General features: G+C 37.3%; 1 protein-coding gene across 1 annotated transcript in view; it reads left to right on the top strand.

Moving 5' to 3' along the window:
• Positions 1-18151, top strand: part of FHIT (fragile histidine triad diadenosine triphosphatase) — a gene marked incomplete at both ends in the record, with an annotated part of 502525 nt that overhangs the window by 113311 nt on the left and 371063 nt on the right. The window contains one exon of the mRNA XM_079540494.1: positions 16278-16398. Coding sequence (XP_079396620.1) covers positions 16278-16398 — 121 coding nt within the window. The remainder of the gene's footprint in view (positions 1-16277; positions 16399-18151) is intronic.

Here is an 18151-nt window from a genome sequence, read left to right as displayed (position 1 = left end):
GTGTGGATGGGTAACCATCTGCCTTCTTTACTTCCGTTTCAACATGCTTTGCCCAGTTAAAACAAAAACAAAAAAAAAAAACCAAAAAAAAAACATTGGAAGAGTAGACTGAAGGTAGAAAGCCAAACATTTGCTTTCTTATTTACAAAGCAAAACAGTTGTTATTGAGAACTGTTTGTGCTATAATCTGTCTTTTAAATTTAGTTTTATACCCGATTGCAAATAAAGGCTTGTAAAATTACCAACGGCCAACCTTTCAACAGTCATCCTAAGATCTCCAAGTTAAAATTTGAAAGTAAATATAAAGTATTGTTTTTCTCCTTGCGGTGCCAGACTTTTTTGGGAGTGAGAGAAGAGACTGCATAGCAAGTTTTTTTAAAAAGTGCAGAGATAATGTTGATTAATGTGAGTTATTATGAAAGTAGTGGCCTAGCATTCATAATAGAATCAAAGGTGTAACAGAAATTAAACTTGCATTTAATTTTAGATACAAATTTAATCATAGTGCCCTACCATACCTGCCTCCCCAATGGTCGTTAACATGCAATTAAAAGTACCAAAATGTTGGTGTACTTGGCATATACAGCGGAAAGATTGCTTTGAAAGCATTATTTTCCACTGGTGTCACCAGCTAGCCTGGCTTCCGCAGTCATGGGATGAGGCCAAACAAGTTCCTCAGATGAATTCACAGTCAAATTATATCTTTCAGAAGAGCGTCTTAACTTGATTTGTTAAAAATTACTCTTCATGGAAAATCTACTGCTCTTAGTAATTTATTCAAATATAAATTAACCTCAAGGAAAGGAAAAATATAAAGAAGAGAAACACAAAACATGCTTAATTTCTAGTCTGATCTTTTCAATTGTCTTCCATCATTAGCTTTTAGTCTTTATAGATTTCGAAGACCTATATTAGGAAATGTATGCTACTTACAGCTGCCTTTACCCTCAAGTCAATCCTCAAGATTTCCTTCAGTAACTGGGATAGAAGGAGTTCTGCTGCCTTTTACGAAGTAATGTGTTCTAATTGATTGTATTTGTCTTTCCCCAAATGTTTTCCAACATATTTACCTGATTAAAAAAAAATAATATCCTGCAATAGGGCACTGTTCCATCTGTTGATGCAGCAGAGCCAAGTTCAGAAAGCAGTTTAACATCCATTTCTTTGCTTGAGATTTCCCTGTGTGTATGTGTACAGCCAATGGTGGTGTTGATCTTTGCTGCAACATCTATGCCATTAATTCTCCTGACTGTCACTTCTAAGCAACTGATTCTGTGTAGTTTCCCAATATCTGAATACAAGACTATATGTCTTCTAAGCTCGATATTGAGCCCAGTCTGTATGTCTCTGCTCAGCCTTCCCAGCAGATCCATTTTCTTGCTTACTGTCAATGTCCTCCTGTGTTTTAGAGTGTTCTTCAGGAAACTTTATCTGCAGTACAGTTTATTTCAAATTACCAGTAATGTTAATATGGTTTTAAGAGCCAAATTCTGCAGTGTTTAGCTAAAACCAGATCACTGTTATTTATGATTATTTATCAATGTCTATTACTGATTTCTTTTCACAAAAGTTCATTTTACATATTTCATGGTAAATTCGTATAATTCTACTTAATGAAAACGTCATGGGCTGCTAAGTCGTTCTGTGGAAGTATTTGTATTATTTTGAAGACACAGTATTTTCTATCAATCAAGATTTCAAATGAATTTAAGACATAAAATAAACTAGATTCCAGACAGCTAACTTGATTTGTATTAAATCCATATCGACAAGAAGAAATTGTACTTTATTTGGTCTTGTTCTTCTCATGCATTTTATGCTATAAAACTAACATAAAATGTGATTGCTCCTGTAGTGTAGTGTATGTACTGCTGGTGGTGCCTCAGATAGTATAGTCAGATGGTACCAGTCAATGTATGGTTACTTCTGATTATAGAAATCAGTTCTTGCCCTGAATAAGCAGTTCAAACAAACTGGGCAAATAGAAAATGAGTTAACAGGCTGAATTAGAAGGGGATTATTAGTTGATGCCCTGCATTCATGTGAGGAATGTGGGGGAGTTATATATACTAGACAAGAATTATATTTTTCAGTTTGTGTCTCCTTTCATGTTATTCTGGAGATGAAGAAAGAATAGGATGAATCTCAGATATTCTTGAGTGGAATGAGTGTATCCATTTATGATTCACTGTTTTCTTCTTCAAGTCTGGTGAACTTTATGATACAAAACTCAAAAATCTGAGTAAAATAATAGTCTTACATCCAGGGGAGCCATACAGTCGGCTGCAGAGAGAGGCTATAACTTATCTCAAATAGTAAAATAAATTATGAGTAATTTACCGAGTTTAACTTTGTATAACCAAAATGGCACTAAATTACATCAGAAGATACTAGATCTACAATATTGATGGATAAATGGTATTTCTTAGATCCTGTCTGTTGATTACAGTGTGATCAGAATTTTCCCTTGCTGTTAGTAGGAATTTGGATTATGCCTTTAGTGAATGACACTGAAATATAGATGTTAACTTATGAACAGTGTTGATCTGAGAAATAATTAAGTATTGCAATACTTACATCTAGTACATCCAGTAATTGTTTCCAAATACATATTGCGCTTAGGCATACCTGGTTATTTACATACTATTTATACAACAGTCATATTTTAAATGTCTTTACATGTAAACCGCTGCTGAGCTTTGATTGCTGATTTGAGATAATACTTCACTTGTGTTTGGAAAATAAATTCCTCAGGGGAAATCAATATTTGTCATGTCAGATTCCATACCTGTTGAGGGAAAGGGTTGCCTCTGGGGAAGAGCTGATCGTTCATATGCCACTGTATTAGCAAGATCTATTTGCAGAATAAAGGATGGCTCAGTCCAGATCCATCTATCATCCTGCACTCTCCTGTCTTTTCCCTGAATTCTCTGCATGAGGGTGGGTAAATTCTGCATTCTGAACATGAGAAAATAACAGTTGTAGCTTCTGGTGCCTTGGCTTGTTTTCTACGTGCCCAATGAATGTTTGAGTATTAGTCTGTTTATGTTTGGAGGGGTTTGGGAATAGAAATATAGGTAAGAAAAAAGGGGGAGTGTAACCAGCTGGGGGGATGTGCTCTGCTGAGTTTCCTCTAGTGTAGAAACAATGACAATATCTCTGCAGTAGAACTGCCTCTTTCAGCTGCCTCAGCTGTTGGGTCCAGGCGTGTATGTGTGTGCATCCACTGTTTATAAATTAAAGAAAGAAATACTAACAACGTGCTCTGATTTTTGTCTTCAGAACTCTCCCATAAATTAATGTCCTCCAAATAATTCATATTTCTTCATTAAATAAACTTTATTATTTATTAAATAAAAAAATCCCCATTAAATATACATATTTCTTCATTAAATAAAAGGCAGTTTTGCAAACTTTAGCCAGACTTTTTTAATAGATGTGTGTAGAGTGGGAATACAAATTTGCAGTTCCCAATGATACTGTCCCCATCCAACTGAAGAGGATGGGCACCGGCACGGATTTCCCTTGCTGTGCCTTTCTGAATGGGCTCCCTCCTGGTGCCATTGTTGGGATCTTTGGTCCTGTTTGTCTCTGTGCACAGGACTGCCAGAAGGGAAGTGTGGCTGCATAGCAGAAATAGCTGCTCCTTGCACTAGTTTTGGGTTTCAAAGATCACTTCTCAAGAGAAGCAAGAATAGCTTCAGGGACTTCCTGTCCCTGGAAGATGATGCGACTCTTTCCTCTTAGCTCTCAGATCCCAGATTTCTAATTTTGCAGAGTAGTTTCTTTATCTGTAATGCAAAGATTCCAAAAGTGCACTTCCCTACAAACGTCCAGGGCACAGGTATAAACAGGAAAGCTACTTCTAGGGATGTAGTGTGCTCTGCATTCTGCTGAGATACAGGTAGAAGTGAGCATTCCCTGTAAACTATTCAAATGTTGGAATGCAGATTAGCCATTGCTATAGCAACCTGTAAAGTCTTCAGTTAAAACAATGGATTACAAAATCAGTCCTACATCTTAAAGGATATTAAGGAATTTGAAGAATGAAGCTTCAGGCTTTAAAGTTACCACACTGATCAATCATAGCCTGGAACTTACCTGCTGAATGTAGAACAGAGGTATTTTCCTTTATGTTGCTATCTAATTGTTTATCTTTACATGTAGTGAAACGCGTTAAAAGTGTTTTACGTGCAGGCAAAAAGCAACAACAAAATATCCAAGTGTTTCTGCTGTGTTCAGGAAACGTTCAGCTTTGTCGGTTTCTGAGCTTTAATGCTATGCCAGTAAGAAGCTGGAAAGTGAATTTGTGTTATTTACTTGTGGAGCAGATCTGAAGGGAGTGTATGGAGAGCGTGTGGAGTTTCTAGAAGGGAGAAGCTTCATTCGACTACTGTAATTCAAAGTTAATGACCACATTTTAAAATAAAAATCATTAGTTGAGATTAATACTAAAGAACCTGGATTAACTCAGGCTAGGTTGTTAGTACAATTGCTTCAGAGAGCACAAGAACAAGATTTATTTGCTAACACCTATAGAGCGTACTGCTCCATAAGGCTCGTGAAGCCATCATCCTCTGTGCTCAAGTCTGTGAGGCCGTGCCTTGAGTGCTGTGTTCAGTGTTGGTTCCTCACTCCAAGACATCAACACTCTGGAAGCAGAGTTCCTGCAGCCGTGGAGGAACTCTCCGTGTTTCTATGGATCATAACCTTGAAATGCATTGTTTGGTTTAAGACAACAAATTTGAGATGTCAATGTTTCTGTACTGCTCTTTTTTTTTTTTTTTCAATGCAGTGTTCATATGCTTGTGTTTTGTTGCTGTTTGCTTAAATTGGTTTCTTAGTGAATAAGTACTTCTTAATCAGAGAGGGAAAATGAGAAAGCTTTCTGTGGATTTTTTTCTTTACTTTTTTTCCCCCTGAAAGCTCATAAAGTGAGAAATGCATGTACTTTATATTAATTCTGTGATTAAATTGTAGGCTTTACAGTTTGTTTGCTAGAAAATGTGAAATCATTTAAAAGACTTCTGGTTTCTGGATGAATTTTTAGCTGCTATGGCTTAGGTTTCTCAGCTACATTTTTCCCCTTTGCCATGAAAAGAAATTGTGTGACCCTGTACTTCAGTATATTCTAACAGATTTTAAATGAACCTTTTCTAAATTAGTAAAAGAAAATTAGAAAATTTCCAGGGGAATCCAGGGGAATCCCTTGCTAGATAGCACATCTGTCAGTGCATTTCAAGCTGTAGCTAGTAGTTTTCATCAGCTTCCATCAGCAGTTTTGTTCAAAACTCAAATTGTTTGCTAAGGGCAAATACAATTATTTTAGAGTGTATCTCAAACTTTGGTCAAGTACCAAATATTTTACTGCTACAAAAGTAATGTCCCAAACTTATATCAACAGTGAACTAGTTAAATAAAAGAAAAATAGCAGAAGCATCTGAAATGATGCACAGTAGTGTGAAAATCTCCTGAGGCGTTCTGTAAGCAAAGTGAAACAGAGATGACTACACCTTCAAGTAATGATAGTACGCAGAGATGTTTGTCTTCATCACTAGATGACAATGTGCCATATCGTTATGTAAATTTGAGTTTACTCCTAATTAAATATTTAAAAATTGTTATCTTTTTGTTGCCCTTTTGAGAAGATGGAATATTCTAGGTACGATGTCTTATGGCTTGATATTACTATAAACATTGCTTTATATGTGTAAAATCTGTTGACAAAGTGTAGTAAAACACTGTTGACTTGAACAAATAATGTCTTCCAAGTACTCTCTGAAGACAGACATCTTAGCTGGAATATAATAGATTTCACTTTCCTTGATCTAGTAGATGGTCAAGGCAATTGATAATTTTACACAGATTAGATTAAATGTGAATGTTATTTTCTTACTTATTTGTTTTGTTAATTATTAAAGAGTTGGGCAATTAGTCTCTGAGAAATCTATTTTTTCACTTTTTTTTTTTCTTTCAAATGATCAGTTAGCGTGTGATCACTTTCAAGTGATGGTATAGCCACAAATTTTATTGTAATTTGAAGCATGTGATGCTGTCTGAGAGCTTGAGTATTCTTTGAGCTGAAACAGGTAGGATCTGGTTCTGGTCTTCTGTTGCTGGGTGTTACTCTTGCATTTGGTGAACAATTCGTATGTCATGGAAAAGAAATCGGGACTCGAAGCTCTCCGGCTTCTTAGAGTTTACTACCACGAGTCTGATGGTGGGACTGTTAGCATGGAGCATTTTGGTAAGTTCCACCCCACTGTTGGCAGGGGGTGTTGCAGTGGTACCCAACACTCCCACAAGATGCAGAAGGCCTTTGTGGGGAGAGGAAGTTACTGGAGAGCATCCAGGGCAATGCTATTTCTCTCTGGCTCTCATGCATGCCTCTGGTTTAATTTCTGCCTATTTTCACAGGAGCAAGCGAAGGGAATGTGTCAGTTGGTGTTACTGTTGAAGTTAGAAATGGAATGCCTGTGATAAAAATTAAAAGGACAGTCATCCAATACATTCTCCCCTTCCCAGTCTCGTATGGTATTACATAGTGCATGCTAAAAGAAGCAGTGCTTGGACTGTCCTGAGCAATTCCAGAGAGAAGGCTCGGAAGAAGCCCTGCTGAATTTACTAAGCCTCGCCAAGCTCAGTATTTTATTTCTCTAATGGAAATCTTTTTAACCAGCTTTTGTTCATTACCAGTTGTGCACGGAAATCAGAGAGCTTTGCAATTAGATCATAATTCATTCTTTGTGTATAAATGTTAAGCATACAAACTGTGTGGAAGGAGTATGATTAATAATGCAAAAGGGAACAGTCAGAAGAGGATGTGAGCATTAAGGTTGGCATTGCAACCTAAATTCAGCTTCTCCTCTGCATATGCATTATCAGAAAGTCTTGTATGAACACTTAGTACTTTTTCCAGAAGACCTCTTCCTTACTCAGTGTACGTGATGGACAGTCCTGTTAATGAGTGGCTATTAACGATGTTGTTTTATCCTCACTGTTTGATGTGTGGCCTTGAGCATTATTTACAGCACATCATTCAGGCCCTGCTCAGACATCAGAATTATTAATTTCCTCATACACTTTTCTATGCTGCTCATCACTACAGTATCCAAGTGCTTCACAGGTTTTAAATTAAATTTATCTCCACAAAGCCCCAGTGAGGGAAATGGTATTATCTCTGTTTTACAGATGGGGAACTGACAGAGATTAAGGTCAGAAAAATTCACCAAATTTGGATGCGCATTTTAAGACTTAAGTTTGGATTTATGGTGCACTTCAGATTGCACAGTGCTTTCTGTGTTCAGCTTCAGGTGTATTTTCCTTGTGTCTAGAAATCTACCCCAGCATCCCCAGTGTAAACTGAAGATTGACGTGGCATTGTTGATTGTTAATAGGAAGTGTGTATTTCATATCTTGTGTAGCATCACAGAGTAACTCAGCCTTTTCTGAAAGTGATGAAACATCAGAGTCATCTGCAGAGCAGGAGAGGCAGTGGCTCCTGGGGAAAAAATCCTGTAGGACTTTAATATTGGTCTGTTTCTTAATGTTTGCACGTGAGTTGGGGTTACACAAGCCATCTGAGTTCTCATACTTTTTGCTTGGTTTTTGCACTGTAGAAACATTAATTGGGAATATTGAAATCTGTGATCCAGGTAATTTGGTGAACAATTATTGAGAAACCACATTCCTTAAAACTTACCTGCTTTTTTTCTAGTGTATATATTCAGGGGGTCCTTCCAAGTTTACTTTGATTCATATTCATAGTGTATTTGGATTTCTTTCCTCTCTGAAGGGGTTTTACATCCCAACATATTCAAGAGTGGATCCAGCAAAATGATATTCCTTTCTTTAGGAAAAATTTAGTTGGCAGCTTGTATGTGTTGCTTCCTCATTTTAGATAGAAAACATGTTTACATATTTCAGTAAGTGTTTTCGCCTGTATTTTCTGCATTGGCAATTTGCTTTACACCAGCTCTTGTTTTAGGCTTGCTGGCTGCTGAAAAAGTAGGAGAGATCATTGAAGATAAGGTTGCAGTCCTTTACAGTCTCTCAATACCAGGTAGTATGGATTTGACCCAAGGCTAAATATTAGTGATCTGGGAGCTAACTTCAGAGGATTTGAATTTGATTAGATTGACCAAGGAAAAAAAGATTTTCCTTTATCCCTTTCTGGCAATCCGTGCTCTGTAAAGACTCTCTGCTTTGTTTTCCCATTTGTAATATAAGTATATCTATATACTTTTGAAAAGTTCTTTAAAATCTTTGTCTGATTAGAGGAGTGAAATGTTTCTTTCCAGCAGAGCAATGGCTATGTGTGTAGCAATTGCTGGACTAGTTAGAAAAGCTGTTTCTTTAAATGCCTATTTGGCATTAGCCTACGTGTCACTTATTATTAGACTTCATTCACCCTGCTGTGTCAAGTGTGCAGATTTTGTGAAATGGTTAGGGTAGGAAATGTAGGAAGTCCGGATGTTTTGTCATGTCTGGGAAATGCCAATCAGTTTCTTGCAACAAGAGAAAATGAATTTTTCAGTAGGTTCAGTCTCATGTTTAAGTCTGTAACCACTTCTTGCTACTGGGAAAAAATAAAAGTTATTGAGAACTTGGCTTTACTGAATAGAATCACCTACTGGGTAGCTTGTGTAGTCCGTACGGATCATGGAAATGATCTTTTAAATAATAAAGGCAATGCAAATTAAATCCATTATTTAAGAGGTGCAGTGGTAGTCCAAATCCTTCATTAGAAATAACCAATTTATTCCCACTTTCTGTGAAATATTTGATCTTGATACTCAAGCAGTCAGGGCTGTATTGGAAAGCTGTGGAAATGAGCTGGCGGTCTCTTTTTGAGTTATCTGTCCAGAAGAAACCAGTGCAGTCTGAGAAATTCACAAATAAATCAGAGCTTCAGCTTTGACAAATGTCAGCCAAATTCTTGGACCTACTGAGGGACCTCTGGCACAGCTCTCTGCCAGTTTGCAGAGCTTCAGCCTAGACATTCATCCTGCAGATTGTAGATTAAGATTTAATCATGTCTATAGATTTCTAATTACTCATGAATATCTTACTAGAAAGCCTTGCTGGCAAGGAACTCCAAAGCACTTTCAGTAGATTATACAGAAATTTGTTCCCGAATTAGTTGCAGAGCAGTCATCTGGCACCCAGCTCTTCTTTAAAATGTTATCAAGTTTACTGACAAATGAGAACATAATACTGTCTCAGTTATTCCAGTTCATCGTGTGACCATAAATATTTTGTGTTGCTTTTCTTTCTTTAGTCTTGAAAAGTTAAGAAGTGTAACACTGAAACGTTTTGGATCATGTCTGTAGTGATCTGGAGTTGGAAGGGAAGGCAGAAATGCAGCAAAAACATATAAAATTATTTGCCTGATTGTAGCTTCATTACGTGACTCATGCAATTCTGTACAGAGAAAGTTGGTCCAGGAATAATCACTGAGAATGCCTAAAAGGAAGCAAATTCAGGAACCTTAGGGTACTTATGGGCAGACTCAATTGCATGCTGTTCTGGATATTTGGCAACTATAAATAAAAAGCAAGCTGGAGAATGGTGTGCATAGAGTTACAGTTCTAATTAGTAAATGCTGTGACATAATTATGATATAAGACCATAAATATCCTCATAATAAAGTGATTTCAGGTGGACATGTTGAAATATAAAATATTTTGGGAGATGCATGTGACAGCAATTGCTGTTTCAGTAGTAGCATAGTTTTCATCACCTTGCTCTAAATAAGGCTTACTGTTGCTTGAAGGAGTTGTATTTTATTTCTCTTCTCCATTATTTCAGTTTGAGAGCCCAAGTTTCACAGTTGCTGTATTGGGCAACCATACTATGGCCTATAGTTGTTTGTGGATAGATAACCTGTAGTTACTATGTATACAAAAAGCATGAGTTGTGGAAAATCAGAGAAAACACAGGAAAAGAGAGAAAGCAAGACCTAGGGAAGTGTACTGCCTCTTTCTCAGACTAATTCCTTTACCTACAATCACCCTTCTTCACAGCAGTTCACTAAATTGTGCAGTCTGTATTTTTGAAAGATTTGCAAGCTGTTTTCTATGTTTACAGCAATTTCTTCTATTCTCTTTCTACTGTTGTTTGCGTGCAGTTTGCAATCCTACTGGTTTAAATGAAGCAGAAATAGTAAGGAAGCCATGCACATTTGAATTTTGCTTGTGAATGTTGTATAAACCTTTAGAAAAGAATTCAACAGTTCATCTTTTAATTGTGTAGTGTATAATCAGTTATGTGTGTATGCCATGGTAATAGTTATAGAATTAGACTGTACATTTAGAACAGTCTGTTTTTCTGTTGCACATCCTTCTCCTACTCATTGAGGTGGGAGTGCCTTTATCCTCCCAGCTGTTACACACAGTGTTTGGCAGCAGGCAGCATGCACCTCTGGGCTGGCTGCTCATCACCTGCAGAAGCCTGCATTAACCACAGCACTGCTGTCACTCACCTGACCGGGATGCTGTAAAAGGCAATGGACAAGGACTTATTTTAGTGGGGGGAACAAAGAGACTTATGGCAAAAAGAGAGACATAAATCCTTTGAAACAAGACTTTATTAATTCCAGTGCATATGGAATAACATGGTTTAAATGGCTTTATTTTGGAATGCATGTGCATATATAAGATAATAAAGTAAAAGGTAATGGTGTATCTTAAAGATTCCAACATCTAGCATTAAATGCAGATGCACCACACATAAATGTAAAGAGCCCATTATCTAGTTTTAGCTATATATAAATATAAATCTGGCAATGCATTTTCATTAAATGACTCTTCATCTGTATTCCTGAGAAACTGTTAAATGAAGTACAGTGCCTGCCCTTTCCTCTAAATGTTTGTATTGGGTTTATTAATTCAATAAGATAAAAAGCTTGAAGAGACCCTTGGACATTGCAGGAACCGCTCTGTTTATGATGCTGTTAGTGTTGCTGGGACTGTGCTGAGCTCAGGGTTGGGTGCTGCTTGGTCAGTCAGCCTTGCAGGTATTCTTAGGTCCCCTGGTGTAATACAAAAGCTACAAACAGGCAGTTGGAGATGAGGGGGAGGAAGGGGCAGTTCTTACAGAGGTCATGGTCACGCCCCCGAAAAGTCTGCTCTAGCAGTACTAGAGCTTGCAAGTGCATCACTGTGAGGCCAACAGTATGAGAGCAGAATGGAAAAACACAGCCCCAAAGGACTTGGAAAAAGTTCTGCTGCAGCTTGGGTGAAAGTGAACAGAGCTGTGAGTGGAAGGCATGCTATGGGATTGCAAATGGATAGTCTTTAGCATCATATATATTATGGTGCTTTGGTAGTATGCAACAGACCACAGTTTATTTTCATCTTACATGTAGATAATTTAGCTTGATTGACCATGCTGAGAAAATGGCAATGTATTTAAAAAGCAATAATTTTGATGTTTTCTTTGCTGCTAGATTAAGCAGGTGAAGCCACATGTAGTGGATTCAGGTCCATCATAATCTGTGTATGACGTGAGAAATCAGTACTTGTCAACACCAGGACTGGCTGCATGCATCACATTTAATGGGCTTTCTGTTTGGTAGCTTCTGTGGGTGGTGAAAATGGAAAATAATCATTCAAGCTTCTTCTTTCAGTGCTATGTGTAGAGCTTTAAGTACCAACCTCACTGACAGAAATTAGGCTATGGCTGTCACCCCTTTGCTAATTTTACAATAATTCTTGTTTTTTCAGAACAGAAATAGCAGCAGAATGCTATATTTTGGCTCAAAATACATAGTTAAATCTTCTACAAGGGTAGGAGCAGAGGATGTTGAGAGATGTAGCCACTCCAGGGACAAAGGGACAGTATAAAACAGACTAATTTCAGAATAATATGCTTTCATTTTGTTACTATTTTAAAGTAGTCTCTGATCAAAATGGCAAACTCTGACTGCTTAAAATAAGAAAATCATTGCTAGTGCCAAGTAATACTCTGAGTTACATGGATTGCATCCTCACAAAGAGGCAGCAAGGGGAGGGAATGACTTCACAAAACAGGAAAGCATTACAAGACAAGAGATAGCAATTCTTCATTGTCTGTCATTCATCCAATATAATGCAGAATTCAGGTGTGTAAGTACAGCCCATTCCACACAATCAAACTTTGGAAAAATGCCAGATATGCCTTTACTGTTGTAATTGTGGAAGATAAAGGATGGTTTAGAAAATGCCATAGAAAAATCTGAAGCTAATCTCAAGCATTATTTGTTAAAGAATTACTTTTTTCCCTTAAATAGTGTGTGGTGCAAGTTATCTTGTCTTGTAGATATTTGTATAAGGCTTTTAAAATATTTTGCCCTTTTGCTGTGTTTTTACAGTGAAACTGAGTAGCAGAATACGGAGCATCAAAATTAATGAGAAGGTGACGTTAATACTGGCAAACTTTAAAATATACTCAGATTGTTTCTGAAATATTAATTTACATTAGAACAGCAACAGTGGCAATATAATTGGCTTTTTTGCTAAGTATGCACTTGAAGTTAGCAGCCCATTTTGCATTGTTGTGTGTTCTGTCTTCACAACCAGATTTGTTGTTCCTTAGGACAGTGTTCATGTGATTGTTCAGTGAAAGCATCAAGCCTGGTTCCCAGCAGGCAGTGATCTCAACCCCTATCTAAGGGCAAGTAACTGTACAATACAATAAAAGGATGTTGTGGAGTACCACCACTGCCTCTATTAAACATCCTGCTGGTCTGTAAAGGCAGGAAGGCAGCCTGAAGAATGAGTGCCATCACCCCTTGTGGGCAGTAGAGTCATTTGATACGATATTGTTCTTTACTACGGAGCTGCCGTGTGAAAAGTATTCACCCATCTTGTGTATTTCACTCCATCGATTCTGCAGCCTCCATGATTTCTAGCTCAGGTTGGATGGGACACGAAGCGTCCTGATCTAGTGGAAGATATTCAAGTCTCGCCTGGACCTGTGCGACCGGTGCAGGGAACCTGCTTTGGCAGGGGGGTTGGTCTCGATGATCTCTAGAGGTCCCTTCCTACCCCTATGATTCTGTGAAGATGTCACTGCCCATGGTGAAGAGGATCAGAAGTAGGTGATCCTTAAGGTCCTTTCTGACTCAAACCATTCTGTGATTAGAAAAGCACAAAACAAAACTCCCAACCCCTGAAATCAAACATACTTGGAGAATTGGAGCATATGTTTAGATCTCAAAATGATGATAAATGCATGAGTAGCATTTGAATATATGGCAGTGAATCTCATCATTTTGCTTAATTTTAGCGCTCTTTTCTGGATGTGAAGTACAGTGCCAGTATAAATCTGTGGTTTGTTTTGTTTTCTAGTAGAGATTATGCATATCTCAGATCTGCTGTGGCTGTAAAATTAGTCTACTTGCAACATTAGCCTTTAGTACTGTATTCCCACCTACAACTGCAAAAACACAGCTTGAAGGAAATTTAATTAGGAAAATGAGGCAGATGAAATAGGCAGTGTAATGTATATGTGCAATATGAGGAAGAGTAAATACACTTTTCATCTGAATAGTCAGAACAGAAACTATGTTAAACTGGCCTGAAATTTTCTTTTATCAGAAATGGATTTCTTTCATTTTCTAACATTACTACCTAATTGTCCTCCTTATTACTGGGATTAGAAAGACTACTATCATTAAAGAAGAAACATCTTTTACCAATTATATTTAGATTTTGGTTCCACCTGGCAATGACCTCCTCATTATGAGAAGAATTGAATTCCTTGGAGGAGCAGACTTAGTGAGCTGATTGCAATCAGCTGGGAAACCCTGTGCATACACTATTTGCATCTCGTGACCTGCATGCCTACACCTGTACTGCATCAATTTCTGCTTGTTTGCAGGTCATTCAGGCAATGAGCAGGTAGGATTCAGATGACTGAGAAGCTGCTCTGCTGGAAGCATTTTCCTGCCTCACTGCACTCTGGAAAATTCTCTCCTTTTTGCAGTGTACTGCTGCACAATTGTGGGTTTTTCCGTTTCATCCATTACTCATTTCCCTAATGCTTTTTTAAATATCTGTATTGATATCAACTAGAGGCAATCTTACTTTACAGAAAAAAATGCAGAGGATAACTAGGGTAGAAAGCAGCTTACGTGTGCCTAATAGATAATGAGTAATTGTTCAAGGAAAAACTCCCATAATCTCCTAATTTGAGAGAAAAGTGCTGAGAGGTCTGCAGTATTGTATAGTGCAACCAGCACAAGTTTGAAATGCTGAATTTACTTAGTCTGAATGAAGAGAAAGACACATACATTATTACATGGTATTATAAAGTAAGCAAATATATGTATATATCCAAAGAAGGCAGTGAAAGAAGTTAAAAATGCATGTGGTAGGTGTACGACAAGTACGTGGTATTGTTGATCTAAATTCTATAGTCAAATCCTGTGTATGGATCCTTTCAAAATGTGGTGAAAAATTATTTCTTTGTTGTTACTGAAAGCATTGAAAAGATTTGTCAGCAAAAGAGCAAAACTCTTTGCCTAATAGAGCTGCGTATGTTTACTTTAGCATATGTCTTGGATGTATTCATGCAGGATGTTGACTCAACGTGTTAAAATCTTAAGAGCCATGTCTTTTATTATATATTTATATAAATATTCTAACCAAAATGAGAAACCCTCCATGGTGAGGTTGCTGATGGGCTGCTTTAAGAGAAAAGAGGAAGATTGATTGCAGACTCTAATAATTGCCTTTTTCAGACATCAGTATGGGATAGCAGGTGTTCCCTATGGTAAGGGATTCTTCTGGTATCTAAAGAGACTTGATTTTGTATCTTGGCAAGTTCTGAGTTTAATATCCAGTAAAGAAAACATCTTCTCAGACTCTTACTCTTCTATTAATTTATGGGAAAAATGTATTTTTAAGATGTTTTCAGGTCTTTGGAAGCAGGGATGACTACACTTTCTACTTGCCCTTGGTCTCCTAGAGCATTGTGATTTTCAAAATAAAAATAGACATGCTTCCTCAGAGAATATGTATTGCTTGAATGTACAGCCACATAGTCAGTTTTTGTATCTTATACAAGGTTTTATTTTGTGATGTAATGCCTGACTAGAGCATCTCCCTAACTTATATTTAATTTAGTTAAGTTCTTTCATGGAATCAGTTGAAAAAGCCAGAATTTCCATCCAAAGGACAAACGTATTTCACTTTCTAAATTCACTTTCACAGTTTGTGCATTTGCAGCTTACTTAGGTACCTGTACCTTTAGCTGGGGCAGACACAAGGATGGGACACTAAGTAAGAATAAATATTTTAGATTAAGAGCCATGAAAATGGAATCCATACCGAGGATATCCAGCACTTTGGGTCTAGTGAGCACAATAGGCTTGCAAGAAAAAAACAGCAGCAAAGGACCCCATTTGACTCTTAATAGTGTCTTTTCCAATCGAACACAAGTATAAAACTGAATTTTCTGGTTAGTCATTTGGTTCAAGCAAGGTAATGTTACTGCAATGCTTTTGATGTGTCTGAAGTATTGTGTCACATAAAATTCTACATTTCTTCGTATTTTGACCTGCAGCATTTTGGATATTTCTGATTGAATTAAATACTTTAAATACTCCAGGGCTTAAGGACCTAAAATAGATTCTGTGGAGGTTGCACCTTAGCTATTTAAGAAGGATTTCCATTCTCGCCAAAAGGAGAGAAAGTTTTAGTGAATGAAAATGGCAATCTTTGGCTTTCTGTAGAAGAGAAAATGTTGCATGCAGCTATTGATCTTCACATTTCACTTGTTCAAACTGGAAAGCCTGGACAGAATATGACTAATATCTTTTCCTTAGTCACTGATATTTTTTCAGTTGAGATATTTAGATATTTATTTAGGAGACACTGTTTTAGAAGGTGTAGTTTCTGTATTTTCTAAGTTCTTGTGTGCATTGGCTCATGTTGTGCAAAGGGCACGTGAAATATCATTTGTCCTTTTCCAAGCACATACGACTCAAAATGTATGTAATACCAAACAAATGACAATGGGAAGAAGTTACATCCTGTCCAGAGTTTAGCAGCTCAGCCAAGATGAAGAGAAAAGGGCTTAAGGTGTCCATGTAAAATTTTTGCTTTGGAAGGAAGTCACACCACCCTTTAAGATTTCAGAAGGCTGGATTAGACTTTCTGCAGACCAGGCACCTCGATAAGCACAGGAGACACTTTCTTTCAGGATGAACTCTGACAATCTGGCTGTCTTATTCCCGTTGTCCAGAAAAGCAAAGTTTGTGCTCTAGTCATCCCAACTGTTGTCTCTTTCAGACCCAGAGGATAACGTCTATCATGCTGCGGTTTGGCCAGCACCTCATCAAGCCCTCCGTGGTCTTCCTGAAGACCGAGCTTTCCTTTGCTCTCGTGAACCGCAAGCCGGTGGTCCCGGGCCGTATCCTTCTGACCAGTGCCTTGACCATGGGCGCCTGCATGTCTTGGGAGAAGCAGGGAAGCTCTGTGTGCTCCTCAGGCCAGGTAGGAGGCTGTGCGGATTTATTCTGAAGCCAGGCAGTAGAACCTGACACACTTGGTTGGTGATGCAGAACTGCCGAAAACAGTTGCTTAGCAACTGTGACCTTAGAGGTGAATTTCTATTGACCTTTTCACCACAGAAGATGTATAAACAGCCAGGTGCTACTAAAAGCGTTTTAAAGTGTATCTGAGGGCTACTGTTTAAGTTCCATGTTATGCTAAGTAACACATCTTCAATAATATCACGTATTTTTAGCGGTGGTAACTTCTTTATGGAGAATGTTCAAGTTCATGTAGCTAAGTGTATGCAATTTGTCAAATGGCAGCAGAATCCAGTATGAAGGCTATTATTTTGTTGGGGGGGAAGGGGAGGTGGGGATGCAGATTGCTTTATTAATTTAGGTGAGAATGGATTAAATAAACCATCTGTGTAGCAAACGTGCTTTCTGAGGAAAAAAAATGCCCTGTTTTATAGGTAAAACTCTGTTTAGAAACATTATGGGAAGATGACTATACATGAATGGTAAATGCCTCTATTTTTATTTTGTAGTGTTGCATGTTATTTCATGGTCAGAACTAAGTAACTTGCACTCATTTCAGTGGCTAGAATTGAACTTTTCAGAAACATTCACAAGTGATCAGTCCATTTCCAAAGAGTTTTATGGTAACATTTTCACGGGAACTCAGTGAGACAGTGGCTGGATGCATGTTGAAAACACATCTGGAGTTCAATTAAAGCCTTCTTGTTCTTCTGCGTTTTTATGTTTTTTTTTCTTTCATAGTTTAACATGTGATTTACTGATTCTGATATGTATTTTTTAATCTATAAATGTATTTTATTTCTTCCTGAAGTGTTGAATCTCCTCCCATCATTCCTGTCTATTACAATTCTTCAGCATAGAACTTCTGTGCACCTGTTTTGAATGTTTCTGTTCATTCCAGAAGGCAGATTGGTTATAAACGTATGACAAAGATGCACAAATTTCCTAGAAATGTTAAACATGTTACTTCCTCACTGACGTGTTTTAATTAATTAAATGAGCTGCTCTTCTCAATTAAAAGTTCGTAAAGTATCTGATGTAAATCAAAATGATTTACAATGTCTTAATAATTTTAGGGAAAATATTTTCAAAGCTATTGAAGGAGTGTATTGCATTGGTCACTGTCAGCCTGTAGATGCCTTGCATGTTGGTTTATGCATTGTCCAGGCCAGAGAGTAAACAAAACATTTCTTGTGCTGGAATGGGAAGCTTATAAAGGAATAATGATTTTGTTAGTTAGTTAAGTGAACAACTTCATTTGGTTGTTAAGCAAAGAACAGAGATTTCAGCCGGAAGAGACTTTTTTTTTTTAAAGTTTTGTGAGCATCTAGAAATGTCAATTTAAGGAGCCTGTAAAACTTAATTATTACAAGCTTCTTTCCTTCTTAAATAATTAAAGATTATAAACTGTAGTTGTGTAGTTATTGCTGACTGTTTGGCAGATACATTTATTTGCTCAGATTTAGCTTTGTTATCCCATAATGAGTATTGCAGCATATTTTAGAGTATCACATTGTTTTAATAGCTTGTGCATTGTAATATATAACATAGTCTTTGTTTCTCTGTTGAATAAATGTTCAGGTAATAAAGCCCTGACACTTTCTTCCTCATTACGGGGAAAAAAATAAATAG

Source organism: Tetrao urogallus (assembly GCF_951394365.1).
Source record: "Tetrao urogallus genome assembly, chromosome: 10".
Lineage (NCBI taxonomy): Eukaryota > Metazoa > Chordata > Aves > Galliformes > Phasianidae > Tetrao > Tetrao urogallus.
Note: the sequence above shows the minus strand (reverse complement) of the source record. Positions and strands in the feature narration are given on the sequence as shown.